At 37.5% G+C, this 18,058-nt stretch overlaps 1 protein-coding gene across 2 annotated transcripts; it reads right to left on the reverse strand.

Annotated features, from left to right (window-relative positions):
* Window positions 1–1,085: 1,085 nt before the first annotated feature.
* Window positions 1,086–17,801, reverse strand: LOC121739125 (protein arginine N-methyltransferase 7-like). 2 transcript variants are annotated; one of them, XM_042131457.1, is made up of 9 exons: window positions 17,634–17,801; window positions 17,298–17,539; window positions 16,719–16,964; window positions 13,108–13,286; window positions 10,137–10,362; window positions 8,439–9,211; window positions 5,810–5,958; window positions 2,398–2,554; window positions 1,086–1,201 (listed from the first exon to the last, which is right to left on the reverse strand). In XM_042131457.1, exons 1-9 carry the CDS (start codon window positions 17,699–17,701, stop codon window positions 1,100–1,102), a joined length of 2,142 nt encoding a protein of 713 aa, XP_041987391.1. In that variant the 5' UTR covers window positions 17,702–17,801; the 3' UTR covers window positions 1,086–1,099. The 2 variants fall into 2 exon arrangements, with proteins under 2 accessions (XP_041987391.1, XP_041987392.1); XM_042131458.1 differs by having other exon boundaries at window positions 17,298–17,562; window positions 17,634–17,671.
* Window positions 17,802–18,058: the final 257 nt, after the last annotated feature.

The raw sequence follows: 18,058 nt of genomic DNA on the forward strand, positions 1-18,058 counted from the left end.
GAAATATTGCCACCGAATTAAGTAGGTCCGACGACGGGACTAATAGAAATACATAGTAACAACATACAAAGTTACCTAACCTACCCTGCAAATTATCATGCTATGTGACTACACACATATTTACTACTTATCACTAGACATCGGATTATACGTACGATCAAAGTGCCGAAATATATGCACGATAAATGGTCGAAATATGCACAATCAAAAGTCACTTATTATTAAAATGTATAGTTTTTGTGAATAGCTAAAGCGTCAATTTTATAATTTCATCAAATCCAGGATTTTTAATTTTTTATACAGCACCAATAATAATTTTCTACCAACATTTTCCGATTGCAATCTTAAGAAATCGGTAACTACTTTATTCCAATTTTTTACTAATGTTGCCAAATACAAATAAAAATGTTGTTTCTATAAAGATATTGTACCTATCGGGTGTATTGCATTCTTTCAATGGGGATGGAGCCACATATTTGAAGTGTTTTTTAATCTATACCTTTGTTTTCATGTGTCATGATAGCTAGTTTGAAGACTGCGAGGGCATAAAACTACCGAAATATGCACTATCAACGAAAAATTGCCAAAATATGCACTAACGCCTACAAAGTGCCATTATATGCATTTACATATGCAAGTATGCAAATGCATATAATCCGATGTCTACTTATCACTTATCTGATGGCACTCGGAGACTGCCGCGGTAAAGCTATTGCATAGCATTTGTTTATCGACTTATACAATTATAATAAGCATACGTCTAGTTGCACGCACACAAACACCGTGCCAAAGGCTGACAACGCCGCACGACGGACGGTCGAAGTGGAGTGTGTTAGGGTTTTTTCGTTACGGAATTTCTTGATTCGGTTGCCGCGCTCAAGACCCGCGATAGAAGCTATGCAATAGCATAAAAATTGCCGAATGGCATTGTAATCCGCTTCGGTAAATAGACGTAAGCTAAGCTTTTATTATTTTTTTATTTACGTTTCATTTTAATCTAAGCACATATTAACATCTACGTAATTCTTACAGAATCATAACAACATTAACGAACTACCTGTGAAAAATAAAACATGTTATTCATGTGTACATATTATATTTATTGTACCCAGTCTATAGCGATATCGAACTGTCCCTGTCGCAAGTCGCAAGCAATCTGGTACCTCCACTGCGCACTGCCGCTTACCTCACGAGAGCTTTGCTGAAAGTAAAATAAAACATTTAAGAAAATTGCATAGTACTCATATCAATCAGAGCTCAATCAGAGCAATTATCTCATAGGCAACGATAGACCAATTTATAATAGGTTAAGCCCAGGTGACAGATCGCGACTAACATTGACCGTTCACATAACATAGGCCCACTTATAAGTTTTCTGGTGGCAAATAAATATTTAAAGCATAAAACTAAGTTTCTTTCTATGTACTATCAGAGAAGTTGATTACTAGGCAGATGGGAGACCTACGTAGTTTGCTCGCGTAATCCAGTCAGACCCAACCGTCAGATCACAATTAATTGGACCAAGTGCCTGCGATGGCTACACCTTCGTTCTTTTCGTGAGTAGAGGAATTCCGTCTTTTGACAATTGCTTCCCACTGCTTGACACCCTCAAAGTCCGGTCTTACCACAAAAGATCAAAGATCTCTAATTACAAAAGATCTAAACATCTATTGAACAGTTGTTTTAAGACCATTATGTACTGATTTTTTTTCTAATGAACTGTTCAACAGGTGTTTAAATATTTTGTAGTAAGGCCGTTATACTTTAAGAAAGTTTAAGGGTGTCTGACAGCTGTCAAAAATGTCCGGCACTGGAAGACGAGATTCCTCCACTTACCGCGAAGAATATAACCTATAAAATTCAGCTTTACTCTTTCTGGAAGGTCAGGTAGTCCTTCAGAACTGGATGCCTTCTAAAGTAGCCGCGACCGAAACTCCATAGTTGCTGGTCGTTCTTACTTCTGTAAAGGCAACAAACAGGTAAACTTTCAGCTTTACGAAACGGAGGAAGGACTGGCCATCGCAGGCTCTTAGGCCGCATTTAAACCAGAGATGTGTTGCGAGGAATGTGTTTTTGAGAACCAATAAAATAGCTTCATCGACTTGAGCTTGCCATCGCCATGACATCGCTCAGCGCGGCGATGCTATTGGATCTTAAAAACACATACCTCTCAACACATCTCTGGTGGAAACGCAGCCTCTATAACAATATTGAATTGACATGATCCAGCTAATTGACGTTGGTCTGTCAACTGCCTAGAAATCAATTTCCCCAATGATACATAAAAAATCATTATGATTTGAAAGTTAAAGCCACTTAAAGCCTAACCCAGTATCTGGAATTACGAAAAAGGTGTTAGAAGTTTTATCCACAATCTTCAACATCTGAATATCTCACCAGTATCTTAACCGCCTGTCGTGTGTGCATGTCCCAGGTGACACGTTGTCCAACAGTGGGCGGGGTCAGGGGGCCGGCCGATAGATTGGCCCCGCCCACTCGCCACACCACCCATACCGCGAAACCGTTTATTGTGTGGGATGAGTCGTTGTTGTCACTGTAATAATAACAATAGTTTTTATTTGCACTTTAAATATAATATAATGTGCACAATTATTTGGCGGTCCTCTATCGGCGAACGGTTTCTTTGAGAAGAAGCCAACAGAGATGAAAATATAACATATTAATATTGATAATAGATAAAAAGAGTCTAAACACACCATGCCGAAGATACGCGGCCGAAGTTCGGCAAGATTACGCCTGCAATGTATATTAAATTACCGACGACACAGCATGCCGAAATGGAGAATGTTACTAGGTATGCCAAATTGCTTGAAATTTTGTCACAGTAAAGCCTGTGTGTATACAAATACACTAGTTTTTGTTGCAGTCAAAAATATCTAGTAGTTTTGATTTTATAGGGATTCAAAGTTTCGAAAAATATGGATTACCGCTTACAGTCCCGCGACCGCTTGTGACGTCATAGCACAATTCTGCCGCGCGGGTCCCATACAATAAACGTGATTTATTGCTCTATCTCAACAACGGCAACAGGTAGGCACTTAAAATTTTCACCAAGGTCTTAATTATATGTGTACTTTAATAATTAATAATAATATTATAATAAAATAAAAAATTAAGGGGGGCTCCCATACAAACATTTTTGGCCTATTTTGCTCTATAAACTATATTCTCTATTTTAGACGTCCTCTATTTTAGACGTGGGAGAGCCATGCTTCGGCATGAATGGGCCGGCTCGACCGGAGAAATACCACGTTCTCACAGAAAACCGGCGTGAAACAGCGCTTGCGATGTGTTTCGCCGAGTGAGGTCCACCCTCCCCTATAAGGATGGGGTGGGAAGGGCATCCCATCCTTACCCTCCCCTATTAGCCTGTTCCCTGTTAAAAGGCCAGCAACGCACCTGCAGCTCTTCTGATGCTGCGAGTGTCCATGGCCGACGGAAGTTGCTTTCCATCAGGTGACCCGTTTGCTCGTTTGCCCCCTTATTTCATAAAAATAAACGGTATGTGTATTCATGAGCGAGTCCGATTAGTAAAAAAATACAAAAAAATAAAATCACTGTAGCGGTACGAAGAGTTCCGTACCGCTACAGTGATTTTTGTAGACACTTGGAATTTTCACCAAGGCCTTAATTATATTATGTGTACTTTAATATTTAATAATAATATTAAAATAAAATAAAAATTTAAGGGGGCCTCCCATACAAAAATCACTGTGGTGGTACGGAACTCTTCGTGCGCGAGTCCGACTCGCACTTGGCCGATTATTTATTTGTATTTTTTTACTAATAGGACTCGCTCATGAATACACATTACACACACATACCGTTATAGAGCAAAATAGGCCAAAAATTGTGATTTTTGTATGGGAGCCACCCTTAATTTTTTTATTTTACTATAATATTATTTTTAATTATTAAAGTACACATATAATTAAGGCCTTGGTGAAAATTTCAAGTGCCTACCTGTTGCGGTTATTGAGATAGAGCAAAAAATCACGTTTATTGTATGGGGCCCGCGCGGCGGAATTGTGCTATGACGTCACACCGTTACCGGGCGCCCGCGTCGTATAGTTACAACTTGTTTTGCTTATAAATCGGAAACTAATTAACGTATTCAAGTAATTATTTCACTAATATTCTTTATTTTTGACAGAGAATGTGGACTGCTAATAATCAAAATTAGGTAACATTCTCCATTACGTCGCGTTATAGCGTACAGCCGAACTTCTGTCGAGCGCATGGGCGTACCGAGGGGGGGCAGGATCATGTTGACGTCCCTACTAAGTATATTATCTAGTACTTTTATCGATAAAAATTAATGATTAAGAAAACGAATTTTCCATTTGTTTGCAATACTTATTATATTTTTACAACTAAAAATTATTATTTTTTTATTCTTTATGAAAAATCTGATTTGCCCCCCCCCCCCCCCCCCTAGAACTTGCGTAATTTGCCCCTCCTGGCACCAGAACCTGGGTAATTTGCCCCCCCCCCTGGCCTAGAACCTGGGTACGCCCATGGTCGAGCATAGGTTCGGCAGCGATTCGACGGTAATGTTTTTTTTTCGGCGTCAATTCAGCGGCGTTTGAGACACTGAATACTGGGACAAAGTTACGCAACTGAAATTTCCGCCGCGTAATTTCGGCTCTCATCGTGTGTCACATCAGCCAAATGGGTCGGAACGTAATATCGGCCACGGAACTTCGGCCGCGTATCTTTGGCATGGTGTGTTTAGACACTAAGTTACAGGTTTTGATTTATTATTGGTATTTATAAAGGCTGTGCTCGAAGTAATAAGGATAAGAATTTATTTCGTACATTAGCACTATAGTACCTGTCGCTATTTCTCTAGGATACGAAAATGTTGACATAACGCTCGTACGGAGTTATTTGGCTATTTTTTTATTTTTCGGATTCGGGTCAATTTAGGGCGTTCGCTGCGTTAAGCGTGCGCCCGGCGCGGCCACCCGCGAGGCGTGCCTGTTTCATGTCATCCCATAGAGCAGCGCTACGTTGAGGCGGTTCAGCCGACGCACGCGGCGCGTGCAGCGGTGCCCGCCCCGCGGGCGACGGGTCAACAATCTAGACGTGACAAATGGGCTGATTGGCTGATGTCTTTGTACACGTCGCCGTCGTCGTCTGTTGGCTAGGTGATATATCAATAAAAAATCCATAGGTATCGACTACACCCGCGCGATCGAAATTATACTGGCCGCTGCGAGAGGCGGGTCACCATCGCGGCCGCCTGCGAAGGTCAGGCGGGCGCCCGCACCGGGCAGCCGGACCGGGCAGCCGCACCGGGCAGCCGCACCGGGCAGCCGCACCGGGCAGCCGCACCGGGCAGCCGCACCGGGCAGCCGCACCGGGCAGCCGCACCGGGCAGCCGCGCCGGGCACACTATCAACGCAGCGAACGCCCTTATACTAGAGCAGAGTCGAAGCGAATTACCAAAACTGAACATAACTCTGGAGTTAAGGTAGAATTTGTCAATCTTAACTCAAGAGCGTTTACATTGCATTACTTCTGAGAATTTAAAAAAACGTGTGCATTCGCGCAAATGCGCGTGACCAACCCTGTTAAACTCTCAGAAGTAATGTGTGCGTTACGCACTGGAGTTAAGGTTGAATTTACGTTCAGTTTAGATAATTCGCTTCGAAGCGCTTCGACTCGGCGCTAGTATAAATTGACCCTTGGGCTCTTGGATCATGGGTAGGTGAGTCTATTTCTATTTCGAATTACTTTCTCTTTCTACACGACTATTATTTTGAATTTTAAATATAGAACTCACACAATAGAGAAAACTCCATCTGCTACGGCCGTAGGCTGGAGCGCCCTGAGGTCCACATCGAGGAGTCTCCGGGGCTCCCCCCGCGACCAGCACGGGTATTCCCACATCGGCTGGGCTTCCAACTCGCAGTCGCTTATGGTGCGGGAACGCTGTAAATTATGCGGACGCCAAATTAAGAAAAAAATACGTGTGGCACTCAGGAACTGCCGCGGTAAAGCTATTGCTTGTTGAATAAGCTGTGTATGTGTAATATTTTAAGGTGGCAGAATAAAGTTTTATTTATTTATTTTTTATAATCTTATGCAATTACACCATGCCCATGTCTTCCAAACTGAAACTACGTTAGACACGATGCACGGCACGTTGCACCGACTGGCACAGTCGGAGTAGGAGTTAGGTTTTAGGTGTTAGGTTACTATCGTTACGGAATTCCTTGATTCGGCCGCCGTGCTCAAATCCCGCGATAAAAGCGATGCAAGCTTAAACACATTTATATCAGAGAGACAACTTGACGTAACTCCACATAATTATTATTTTCTGACAAACTCTTCATTTGATTAACTTTAAATGTCTACGAGTACAGCCGATGCAAATGCCAAAAGTCATCATGGATATTTTACACTGACAATATTTTCTAGATGTATGAATAATAAAAGATTTTTACGAATTTAATTACTTTTCCACTAAGTTTTTTTTATGAAAAAAAGAGAACGTGGTATTTCTCCGGTCGAGCCAGCCCATTCGTGCCAAAGCATGGCTCTCCCACAAATAAGTGCTTTGTAACATAACAGCTAACTTGATAAGTTATCCAGTGTCTATCGTGTAAATAACTTTTAGCAAGGGTTATAACAATAATAATTATAATATTAACTACTAATATTATAAAGGCGAAAGTTTGTTTGGATGTATGGATGTTTGTTACTCTTTCACGCAAAAACTACTGAACGGTTTTTAATGAAACTTTGCAATAATATAGCTTATACATCACTTAGGCTACAATTTTAACCGACTTTCAAAATGGGGGTGGTGTTATGTTCGTTTTTTTATGTTCAACGATTACTCCGCCGTTTGTTAACCGATTTTCAAAATTTTTCTTTTGGTATATAGGGTATCATCTCAATTTGGTATTATATTCACAAAAGTGGTGATCTGATGAAGGATCCATAAGTAATCGAGGGAACTCCTCAAAATTTATAGGAAAACATGTGGTGACTTCGGTTTTGTGAGAAGTATTCTAAGCATATGCCACCAACAAGTAAGATTTTTCACCGAGGTATACCTGGTATACCGTGGTTCGGAAGGTGCTGAGAGAACTCCTGTTTCTTTATAGATACAAGTTTGGGAGTTTCGGCGTTGTTTTAAGAACGGAAAGCATAATATGCTAACTATGCAAATTACATTCATCATCATCATCATCATCACTACCATATTATACTATGCATCGTCCCATGATTATGAACCTATTATGACTCTATTATTGGTACTTTTCATAGTCTTTTAGATCGAGACTCGAGTTTGTCAAGCGATAATTTAAAAAAATCTATACTTAAGGAACTACAGGTCTGATTTAAAAACTTATTTCAGTGTTAGATAGCTCATTTATCGAGTAAGGCTATATTATATTATCACGCTAAGACTAATACGACCGAAGAAACTTAGGAAAATGTGGAAAAAACGGGGGAAATATTAGAAAGGGTATATCTCACGGACTACTGGAGCAATTTTTATGGCAATATTTGGCACTTAATAGAGTAAATCACGTAAAGGCAATATAGCTATTTTTTATAGTAAAAAAAGTAAAACAAAAAACCGGCTAAGTGCAAGTTGGACTCGGCCATGAAGGCTTCCGCAGCAGCAATAAGGTTTATTTCTATGAAATTAAAAGGTTTCCGATTTATTTTTATATTTCAGTTCATTAAATGAAAGTTAAATTAAGGTTTACTATTTATGACGTAAAAAAATCGGCCAAGTGCGAGTCGGAGTCGCGCTCGAAGGGTTCCATACCATTATAGAGCAAAATTAGGCCAAAATTTGTATTTTTTGTAAGGCCTCCTTAATTTTTTATTTTATTTTGAAATTATTATTAAATATTAAAGTACACATATAATTAAGGACTTTGAGAAAAATTCAAGTACCTACCTGTTGTCATTATTGATATAGAGCAAAAAAGGCCAAAAAAATCACGTTTGTTGTATGGGAGCCCCCCTTAACTATTAATTTTATTTTGATTTTAGTATTTGTTTTTATAGCGGCAACAGATATAAATAATCTGTGAAAATTTCAACTCTCTAGCTATGACCGTTCTTGAGTTACAGCCTGGAGACAGACAGACAGATACAGACAGACAGACAGACAGATGGACAGACGGACAGACAACGAAGTCTTAGTAATAGGGTCCTGTTTTCACCCTTTGAGTACGGAACCCTAAAAAACTACTAGCTAGATCTCGTTGACACCAATTTTCGTTGGTAGTGTTTATAGTAATGTACATCATATATTTTTTTTAGAAATATCATGCTCCTACTTTTTAGAAGTTAGAGGGTTAGTTCGAGTTTCGCGTGTTAAAGTAAAAATCAAAATTTTTGAATTTTTGGCAGTTGTGAACCAGAGTATAAGCTCTAATACATACCTCAACAAGCGAATCGAATGACGCCATCTTTATCCCTTCACATTCATTCAAGGGTATCCTTATTTTATGTAAATCTTGAAACTCAACTGGCATTCCCCAGAATTCACACCCATCTGGTATGATACTAACATTCGCATTCAACTTTTCCTTATAGCTATAAAGCAGATAGGCTACTTTCAAATTCTCCCAGGGCAATATCGCTGAACTGAAGTTGGGATTACAAAAAACATTTGTCACTTCATTTAATATCGCATCAGTGGCTTCTGGTATTATTTCTACATTCTCTAGATCATTCTCTTTGATATAATCTGTTAAGATTCCTATGTTAATTGACATGTTTTCTATTACATAGACTTTCTTTATAGATTTAGCTACTGCCAAAACTAGTAAGTCACTTCCATTCAAACTTAATAATGTTGTATCACTGCTTACATCGTTTTTCAACTGTCTCAATAACTTGGAATTTCTACCTGTATCATTTAGGTAAGAAACGTGTGTTCTTGACAAAGTCATATGCACGCCGCATTCACAGATTGGTCTTTTATGGTGTTTATATTTCGTGTTTTCGTCTTCTAGGTAGAACCACAGAGAATATTCGTCTTGGCAGGATACTAAGGACACTTCAGCATCTTTCTCAACCTGTATTTCTATTGGTAGATAGTAGACTGCTTGCATCCAATGATCTCGCCATGGTATTGTGTCCTGTGGTCTTTCAGATGAGAAATTTGTGTCAGGATGACACCACCAAGGCGCACAACTTAACACTATTTTACCTGGAATTTAATTACATTAAGTATAACATGTTGTATTACAATTTACAATGCTTGTCAAATTTTAAACAACATTGTTTTTCTTTTGAATACATGGAAAACTTACAAATGAAAAATGTCATGCCCTTAGCTTAGCTTGAGGTGATACTGCCTATACTGCCTGTTGGGGGTTCACTATACATGAAGTATAACTGCTATAAGCCAGAACTTGTAATTATAATAATAATATCTATGGACGCTTCACACCACGTCAGTCTGGCCCCGTGGTAAGTACCTGAAGGACCTGTGTTACGGGTACCAGACAACGGAAATATATTTAACTACTTTTATACTATACATAATATATTTAAGATTTTTATTATATGATACACATCCATGACCCAGGAACTTTGAAAACTATTTGTTCCGTCGGCGGGATTTGAACCCGCGACCCCCGGCTTGAGCTACCAACAGCCCACCAACTGAGCCATAGAGGTCCTCAAATTGGAATTTTTCTAGTGTTCTTATGATACTGGTTAGTGACAAATTGTACCATCACCATAAAGTTAATATACCTAGCGGAATAGAGAAACAAAGGCCTGAGCAAGAGAGATGTCACTATCAGTAACACTTTGTGGTAAAAAGAGAGTACATGACAGCAGCACTCTTTTTTGACGTCCAGTCGGCACGTGCCGCACGTTGACAATTTAATTTCATAGAATTCATGTTCAATCATGCTTGTGTAAGTGTATACGAACACATATTTTTCACACAGATGAAAACCAATTTCGGTTTCGTTTGACAGCTCGAGATTGTTGCTCTATTCCGCTAGGTATATTAACTTTATGACCATCACACACTCAAGTGCCAGTGATATTGGGAGTGCCAAAATCTACTGAGCTACCGAAAACTATATTTAATTCTTAGAATAGGGCAAAAATATGGTTACCTTCTGTGTCCATATTCAGGTCCCACCACATGAATACCATCTGAGCGTGTCCAGTGTTGGTTATGGAGAACTTCTGTTTAACAGTCCTCTTCATGTCTATAGGTGTTTTGCCCGACCAGTCGTAATAGAAGACCGGTATGGGTTCCGACACCTCCTTAAAATCTGTTCTAGGCAGTTGTGACAGTTGGATGTCATGCACTGCAGCAGATCCTGCACAGTCCTTCATCTGAAATGGTATTTAATTACAATTTATAGTTTTTATTCAAATAGATATTAGATATTTTTATAAGCGAAACAATTAATACAAGCAGTCATGCAAAAAACCAATAAAAAATTGTTACTTAGAAGACATAATATTTACCTAAAGTCCAGCTCAAGGTCAATAGATAACAAAAGAGGTGTTAAAAATCGGCCAAGTGCGAGTCGGACTAGCGCATGAAGGGTTCCGTACCGGTATAGAGCAAAAATAGACCAAAAATTGTGTTTTTTTTGGATGGGAGCCCCTCTTAATTTTTTATTTTATTCTAATATTATCTTATCTTATATCTTTAAACGAGCAATTGACAACATTTCAAAATTTTAACATGGCTTTTTTATTATTTTATATGAAAGTAGACTTAAAATAAGGCGACACGTGTTTCTTGCTTTTTCAAAATTATGTTTTTATGATACCTAAAATATAGATTTTAATCCTTTGTATTCTAAAGAGACGTAAGCGCCAAGTGACGTCATACTTACGTCTGAACGGTTAATTCCATTACACTTTAACAAAAGAAAAAATCTGTCAATGTAAGTTTGTTACGTTTATTATGACGTCTGTCAATGTCATCGTCAACCTGGATAGGTAACCAATGAGGTAATGTTATTTTTTAGAAATGTCATTGTTGACAGGTGGTTGACAGTGACGTTTTTGTTTTTATGCTTCATGTTGTCTTTTTAAAACTATTTTACACCAGGCAAACAAACTGTATGATATTATGCCGTAAGTATGACGTCACAGCGCATTTTTCAGTTTTTCTTTTCTCAGTAAATAAGCAATATAAAAAAATCTGAATATGTTTTTGATATCAGGAGAAGAAACTAAAGAAACGGTATTTTTTATTTTAAGGCTTAAAAATTTTGAAATGTTGTCAATTCCTGTATATGTCGCAGCCGACTGTTTTAATTAGCCGTTTAATCAAACAGCTAGCCCTTTGACTGAACAACGCCATTCAATCACACATCTAGCTTTTAGATTGAATATTTTAGTCGCTCAAAACGTTCAACACTACAGCTGATTCAAAAGCCGCCGTCTAGGTGCGTTTATTTACAATATGGCGTCAACTAGCAGGTGTTTGTTGGTGTTGTTGTTTTTCGGAAAGAAAGTAGTTAATAAAAGTTACAAGTGTTATTAAAGAGACAAAAATTATGGAGGCACATACGAGTGAATCAAAATTTCAACAAATATTCGAAGAGAAATTACGGGATAATGAAATGAAGCACCAAGATATTTATTGTAATTCAATTTAAAAATACAAAAAGTTTTCCTATTCTCCCAAATTACATATTAAACTAATAGTCACCCTAGTTAATTTGCCATTAAACCAGTTGGCTAAGCGTCGTCTAGCTGTAGTGTTGAACGTTGTAGTCAACAAGTCGACTAAACAACGTAAAGCCGTGTGATTGAATGGCGTCGTTCAGTCAAAGGGCTAGCTGTTTGATTGAACGGCTATTTAAACCAGTCGGCATATATATATGTCGCAGCCGACTGGTTTAAATGGCCGTTCAATCAAACAGCTAGCCCTTTGACTGAACAACGCCATTCAATCACACGTCTAGCTTTTCTACTGAATATTTTAGTCGCTCAAAACGTTCAACACTACAGCTGATTCAAAAGCCGCCGTCTAATTGAAGCAGTTCAGCGCGCACCACTGCGGCACTAGATGCGTTTTATTTACAATATGGCGTCAACTAGCAGGTGTTTGTTGGTGTTTAGTTACAAGTGTTATTAAAGAGACAAAAATTGTCGAGGCACATACGAGTGAATTAAAATTTCAACAAATATTCGAGGAGAAATTACGGGATTATGAAATGGATGGACGCAGCCTCCCCCGAAAGGGGGGTTCGGGGGAGGCTGCGTCACGACAGCCCCCCGTCAAAACAAAAACAAACACTATCCAGAAAGTCCAAAAGTTGGTTAAGTTAGGTTAGAACTTAGACCACAACACAGAGGGAGCCGAGCGAGCGCAGCGAGCGTGCTGCAGCAGCAGCCGGCGACGGTACAATGAATTTTACGTCAGTACAACCGGACCAGTACAATAAATTTCACTTTTTTTTTTTTGCTTTTTTTCATTTCAATTAGTTTTTATTATCCTTTATCCAATCTAATACCGCTTGGGCGCAGTAATTACAAGGCAACAACGGGTGCGGTATGAGGTAGGGGGCGGCGGGGTGAAGTAAGCGATCAGCCGGGCGCGGCGCGCCTCAAATGCGTAATGCATCCACATTTTTAGTAGTTTAGCGGATAAGTCCGGGGCTTGACATTTTTGTTTTTTTGGTCCAAAGGGGTAGTGACAAAAATCTAGTATTTTTTTCTTTTGACAACTATTACGTATGTAGATTTATTGTACTTTTGAAAAAATAATCCTGTACAATTATGGCTTTTGTGAAAATATCAAGTGCCTAACTGTTGCCGTTATTGATATCAAGCAAAAAAGGCAAAAAAAATCACGTTTGGGAGCCCCCCTTAAATATTAATTTTATTTTGTTTTTAGTATATTTTGTTGCTATAGCAGCAACAGATATACACAATCTGTGAAAATTTCAGAAGTCTAGCTATAGCAGTTCTTAGGATACAGCCTGGAGACAGACAGACAGACGGACGGACGGAAAGACGGACACACATCAAAGTCGCAGTAATAGAGTCCCGTTTTTACCCTTTGGGTACGGAACCCTAAAAGAACATGACAACAGCATGAACTTATGACCTTACCTTCTGTGGTGTTCTCAACATAACCTGTGAATAGTCATCTACTACATCATTGAGTTTATTCCATTTCTGTAGTGTGGAACATTCTACCACCTGTGCGTATATGACTGCCGAATCTGGGACCACTATGCAGTCTTGTTCTAACAGATGTTTGTGTGCATGGGAGAATGTAGATAGAGCACCTTAAAATTTTAAACATTTATTTTATACATCTCAAAACCTTTTTATATAAACAAAACTTTACAAATTTTTTTTGTCATTGTGGCAGGTCTTTAATAAAGATTAAGAAAGTGAGGTTTAAGATTAATGATTTGCTCAGAATAATGGTCTATGTCGGGTCGTTATTTTATCAGACTCAATGTCTGCATTTCAGCACCTTATTTGTTGCGTCTCGGCGACTAGAGGAGTACCTATTGCATACAATATTCTTATAATATAGATACCTTCCCATATAGGTTTACTAGGCAACGAGATGGCTGACCAGCCATACTACACAGAATTCTTTCATATAGCTAAGCAAATTTGTATAGATAGTGTATCTGGTACAGGACATTGAATTGTGAACCTTGCCTGAGGCCATGGTTTGAGGGCGCTAATATTTCTAGGACTAGCTTGGTTGCGGCTAGAGTCTGGCTAGCGAAAGATGAGACTGGAAAAAGGCGGCAAATTCAAAAAATCTACGTATGGCAACCTTGTCTATAGTCGGAATTATAGTTTTGATACTTGATTATTATTTATGGCTCAATTAGGACAACGTGAATGATAATCTAAACATTTTAATTTTTAATAACATATAACATAAAAGTACATTTAAAGTTATCTAGAACTTTTTTGACAGCTCAAGTGAAAAAGGCGGCGGTGACAGTTGTCAAAATATCCCGCGCTCCGTTCTTCTTATTCTTCGACAGACAATAATATTATATTTTAGTTTGGATAACTCATTTCAAGAAAAATAAGTTAATTGTAATTGTTGTTTACTTAAATTTTATTTTGCAATACATTTCATGATGTTTTGTTTTTGACGAAAACTCTTGCATGTTTTTGTCGGAGTATTATAAGTTCTTCTTCTTTATTACTTACCGACTACCGTACACCATGAAATATATTACAAAATATAATTTAACCAAACAATTCTCTTCATTTTTTTTTTAAACTAAATTGTCCTTACTGTTTCTAAGTTTAAATATAATTTAATTTAAATGTGAAGTAAATAATTTCCTATGTTATATTATTATTATTATGCAATTAAAAGTGTATTAGCACAAATTCTCGCAAGCATCATAGATTGTATTAATTATACTCAAATATGTTTATTTAATACATACCTGTACATGCCTGAAACTAATAACCCCCCTTGCAAGTTGATTAAAAAGGGGCGAGAGAAATTGAAAATAGGTATTTGAAAATGTATTGCTGTCTCACCAATCTCAAGTCTCCCACCGCAGAGCGCGATAAAATAACACGACAAAAGTTCTAATAAAAGATCAGAAAATCTTCGATTCATTGTCCGCTGATTCCTTCTCCAAAACTTAACCGATTAAATATTTTTTTCATTAAGAATTAAAGCAAGGCTTGAATTGTGTTCTTATGTTTTTTTTTTTTATATTTTAGCCACTTTTGTTTTCTGGGTGTTTGAACACAGAGGAAAATCTGGCCATTTTTTCGAGTTTTTGGACATTCTTATCTTTTTTAATAATAAAATTATGAAAAAAAAGAAAACAGGGACATACTAATACTAATACTAATAGTGGCCATAGATATTCAGGAAAAAAATCATAACTCTACTGGCATTATACAGTGAGGAAAAAGGGGACAATGTTTGTATGGAAAAACAGTGGTGTGGACTCCTCACTCCTCATAAGGGGAGATGAAAAAACAATAGAAAATCAAAGGTTGCGGATTTTTTTTGCATTTTATATAAACATTAGCAAGGTTTTTTTATAAAATTTATTTACAATCGACTAAAATATATAGGTGTCTTTTTTTTGACAACTTTTTGCCATCTTGTTGGTAGGGACACGATCCCATTGCCATAAAAATTTTGGGGATTCTGATAAAAAAACTGCGATAAGTGGTTTTCCTCTGGCAGTCCTCTGACACTGCCTATGGGATTCTGCAGCGACCGAAACAGGTGGAAATCTGAAGGTGCAAGGTCAGGACTATACGGCGGATGCCTCCCAGCCAAACTCCCGTAACCACACGCCTTTATTTATTTGGCCTTCTTTTTAATCCTTTTTAGGGTACAAACACTGACATCTGAAAATATGTCCATAAATAAAGTTAGCATTCAATAACAAGGTTGCTTTCAGGTTTTCTTTTGTAACGGTAGGGTCTTACCGGTCAAAGAAGAAATCTCAAGGAACTGATTTTGTCTTTAAACACTCTTCTTGGAACATATCTCATAATTTATTTATGCTTGATATTATAACTTGCATAACTGAATCCTTTGCATCATCCATCTTACCTGCAAAACAATAAATTCAATTACTGATAAATAATAATCATTTTAATTAATTGTAATTGAAAGTATCAAAATCTTTTACCTGTACTTACCAATGCACTGGGATATTTCATGTAAACAATCTTGTTTTTGTTTAAAAATTGCATCCTTTTCACTCCTTTTTTGTTCGTATTTACTAATCATAGATAAAGCAGCTTCCGTAAATCTTTTTTTAAAGTTTTCGTCATGTTTAAATTAGAAAATCACGTAAACCACAGAAATATTTTTCACTTTAACACATAAACAACAGATGCTATAGGCGACAATGACGTTAGTGACAGTGTTACCATAATCATTTTTGGAATAAAAAGCCAGTCTCATCTTTCGCTAGCCAGACTCTATGAGGATTGCGATCAGGACATGTTCTACTCAACAAGTTTAATTATATGATAGGAAAGAAAGAGTCCCCTCATTCTATTCACTGTAGGGTTACAGAAGACTTAACCCGTGGAAAAACGAGACACAATTAGGGTTGCCAGGTGAGTCGCGACACGGACAAACCCAAAGTCCAAACGTAAGGGGGGGTAAAAATTAAAATACAGTTTTTTATATTATAAATTGTGGTCGCCATTCTATACTTTAACTTACTTAGGGAAATAAAAAAAGGTAGGAGCTTCTAAAAAATTAAAATCACCTAAAACTAGGTACCAGTAACACTAACTTTCCTCAAAATACTGGACATTGTTCTTTCCGGTATGACCGTTAATTTTTTACCGGACAGACCACGAAAATACCGGACTACGCTTAAATACCGGACATCTGGCAACCCTACACACAATCGATATTTTATAGTGTCTCAGTCACCGGTGACCTTATGGAGCTTGATGAATTAATGCACTTGTTGGTGGATTGTGGACATAATGGTGATCTCAGAAGCCAGATGTTCTCAGGAAATTTATATTATTTTGGTGTCGCCTCTTTTTCAAGAGGCCCATACTTTAATCAGGTTCTATCTATTGTCAATGAAGGGTCACATTATAGTTTAATTTATTAATTTTTAAACAATTTTGAATAATACTATGAGGCTGGCATAGATGCCAAGTGCATTTTTAAGCCCCGCAAAATTCTTAATAAAAAAAAATTAAAAAAGATTAACAAAAATAAAAACACCAACCTTCTCCAATCAACTCTGTATCAAAAACTTCAGTCACCAATATGTTAGCCCTCTGTTTCATATCACCATCTTCACCCACTGTTAGGTCAGTGGATCTTTTGGGGATGACAATTATCTTATCTGCCACACCATTCTGTTCCAGAATTTTTAAACAACATTCTGCCATGGGCTTGAAAGCTTCGCAAGCAACAATACTGTCTGCGCCACATTGTGCTGCCATAATAGAGAGAAGACCAGTACCTGTGCCTAAAAAATACACTATAAATGAGTATTAAAAAAACAAAATGTTTGTATGAATTAGTTTTTTCTTTTTTTGCATAAAAACTCGTTTTGATCAAATTTTGTATTGTAGTAGCTAGTAGTAGTAGTAGACTTTACGATACTACACACATTTTAATGTGAACAGTTTTCTGGTGAGCTTCTGTAGTAGTAGTAACTAGTTTTGTATAATTTTTATAAAGTATGTAAGTATTGAATTCAAAATATAAATAAAATACTATTACAAGATTTATAATCTACTACTATACTATAATCCACACATCAATATATTTTTTTATTTGAATACAAGAAAACATGTACCTATGTCTAAAACGTTTGCCTTCTTCCCCTCACTATGTTGCTTGTCAATCGCAAGTTTTAGCGCTCTATAGTATTTCTGGTTCCTCTCGGTGTCGTGCAGCATATCAGCGAAAGCAGACCTCGCTATTTCCCGATGATAATCGTAGTCTTCATGTTGGACATCCCATTCTGTGCTGCCCGTTATAGGATTCCTTTTCTGGGTGAATACTTGCATCTTTGGGTAGTATTTAAAACACAAACGCCTAAAAATATAAAAAAATATATCCTAAAGCCATTGATACATAAAGTAAACTTGTGGAATTTATTTAAACAACAATTTGGAAAGCATAACCTTACCTACTAAACAAACAAATGGAACTACTGAGGGAAATAAATTTAAGGCAGCTTTGAGCTATTATATACATAAGACGCACTAACTGCCGTTTATAATTATTTTAATTCCGACCATCTAATTAGGTATCTAATATAAAATAATTTTAATTATTAAAAAAACCGGCTACATACAGGATCACTTTGGCGTCAAAGATTAAAATCACTACGTTTGGCATTAATATTTTATTTTATTTTTTTTTTGCGCCCAAGGCGCAGGCTATGGTATATAGGTCTTTCGACATAGACCACCTGACAACCCGAAAATGCGTGACCATTTTCAAAATGTCAATGTGTGCGTGTGCTAGTGATGTATATTTTACTATCGATAGTATAGTATTTTGCTATCGATAGTATAGTCCGTTCAAGTTATTTTACCTCAGTTTCTATAA

Source organism: Aricia agestis, chromosome Z (genome assembly GCF_905147365.1).
Source record: "Aricia agestis chromosome Z, ilAriAges1.1, whole genome shotgun sequence".
NCBI lineage: Eukaryota > Metazoa > Arthropoda > Insecta > Lepidoptera > Lycaenidae > Aricia > Aricia agestis.

What these genes read in the sequence shown, in the direction of transcription:
- LOC121739125 (XM_042131457.1), bottom strand. Translation starts at nt 17,701, where the DNA reads ATGTATATAATAGCTCAAAGCTGCCTTAAATTTATTTCCCTCAGTAGT. An exon ending in TGTTGAGAACACCACAGAAG is followed by an intron (nt 10,363 to 13,107) that starts GTAAGGTCATAA and finishes ATACCATTTCAG; the next exon opens with ATGAAGGACTGTGCAGGATC. An exon ending in CCTGAATATGGACACAGAAG is followed by an intron (nt 9,212 to 10,136) that starts GTAACCATATTT and finishes ATTAAATTCCAG; the next exon opens with GTAAAATAGTGTTAAGTTGT.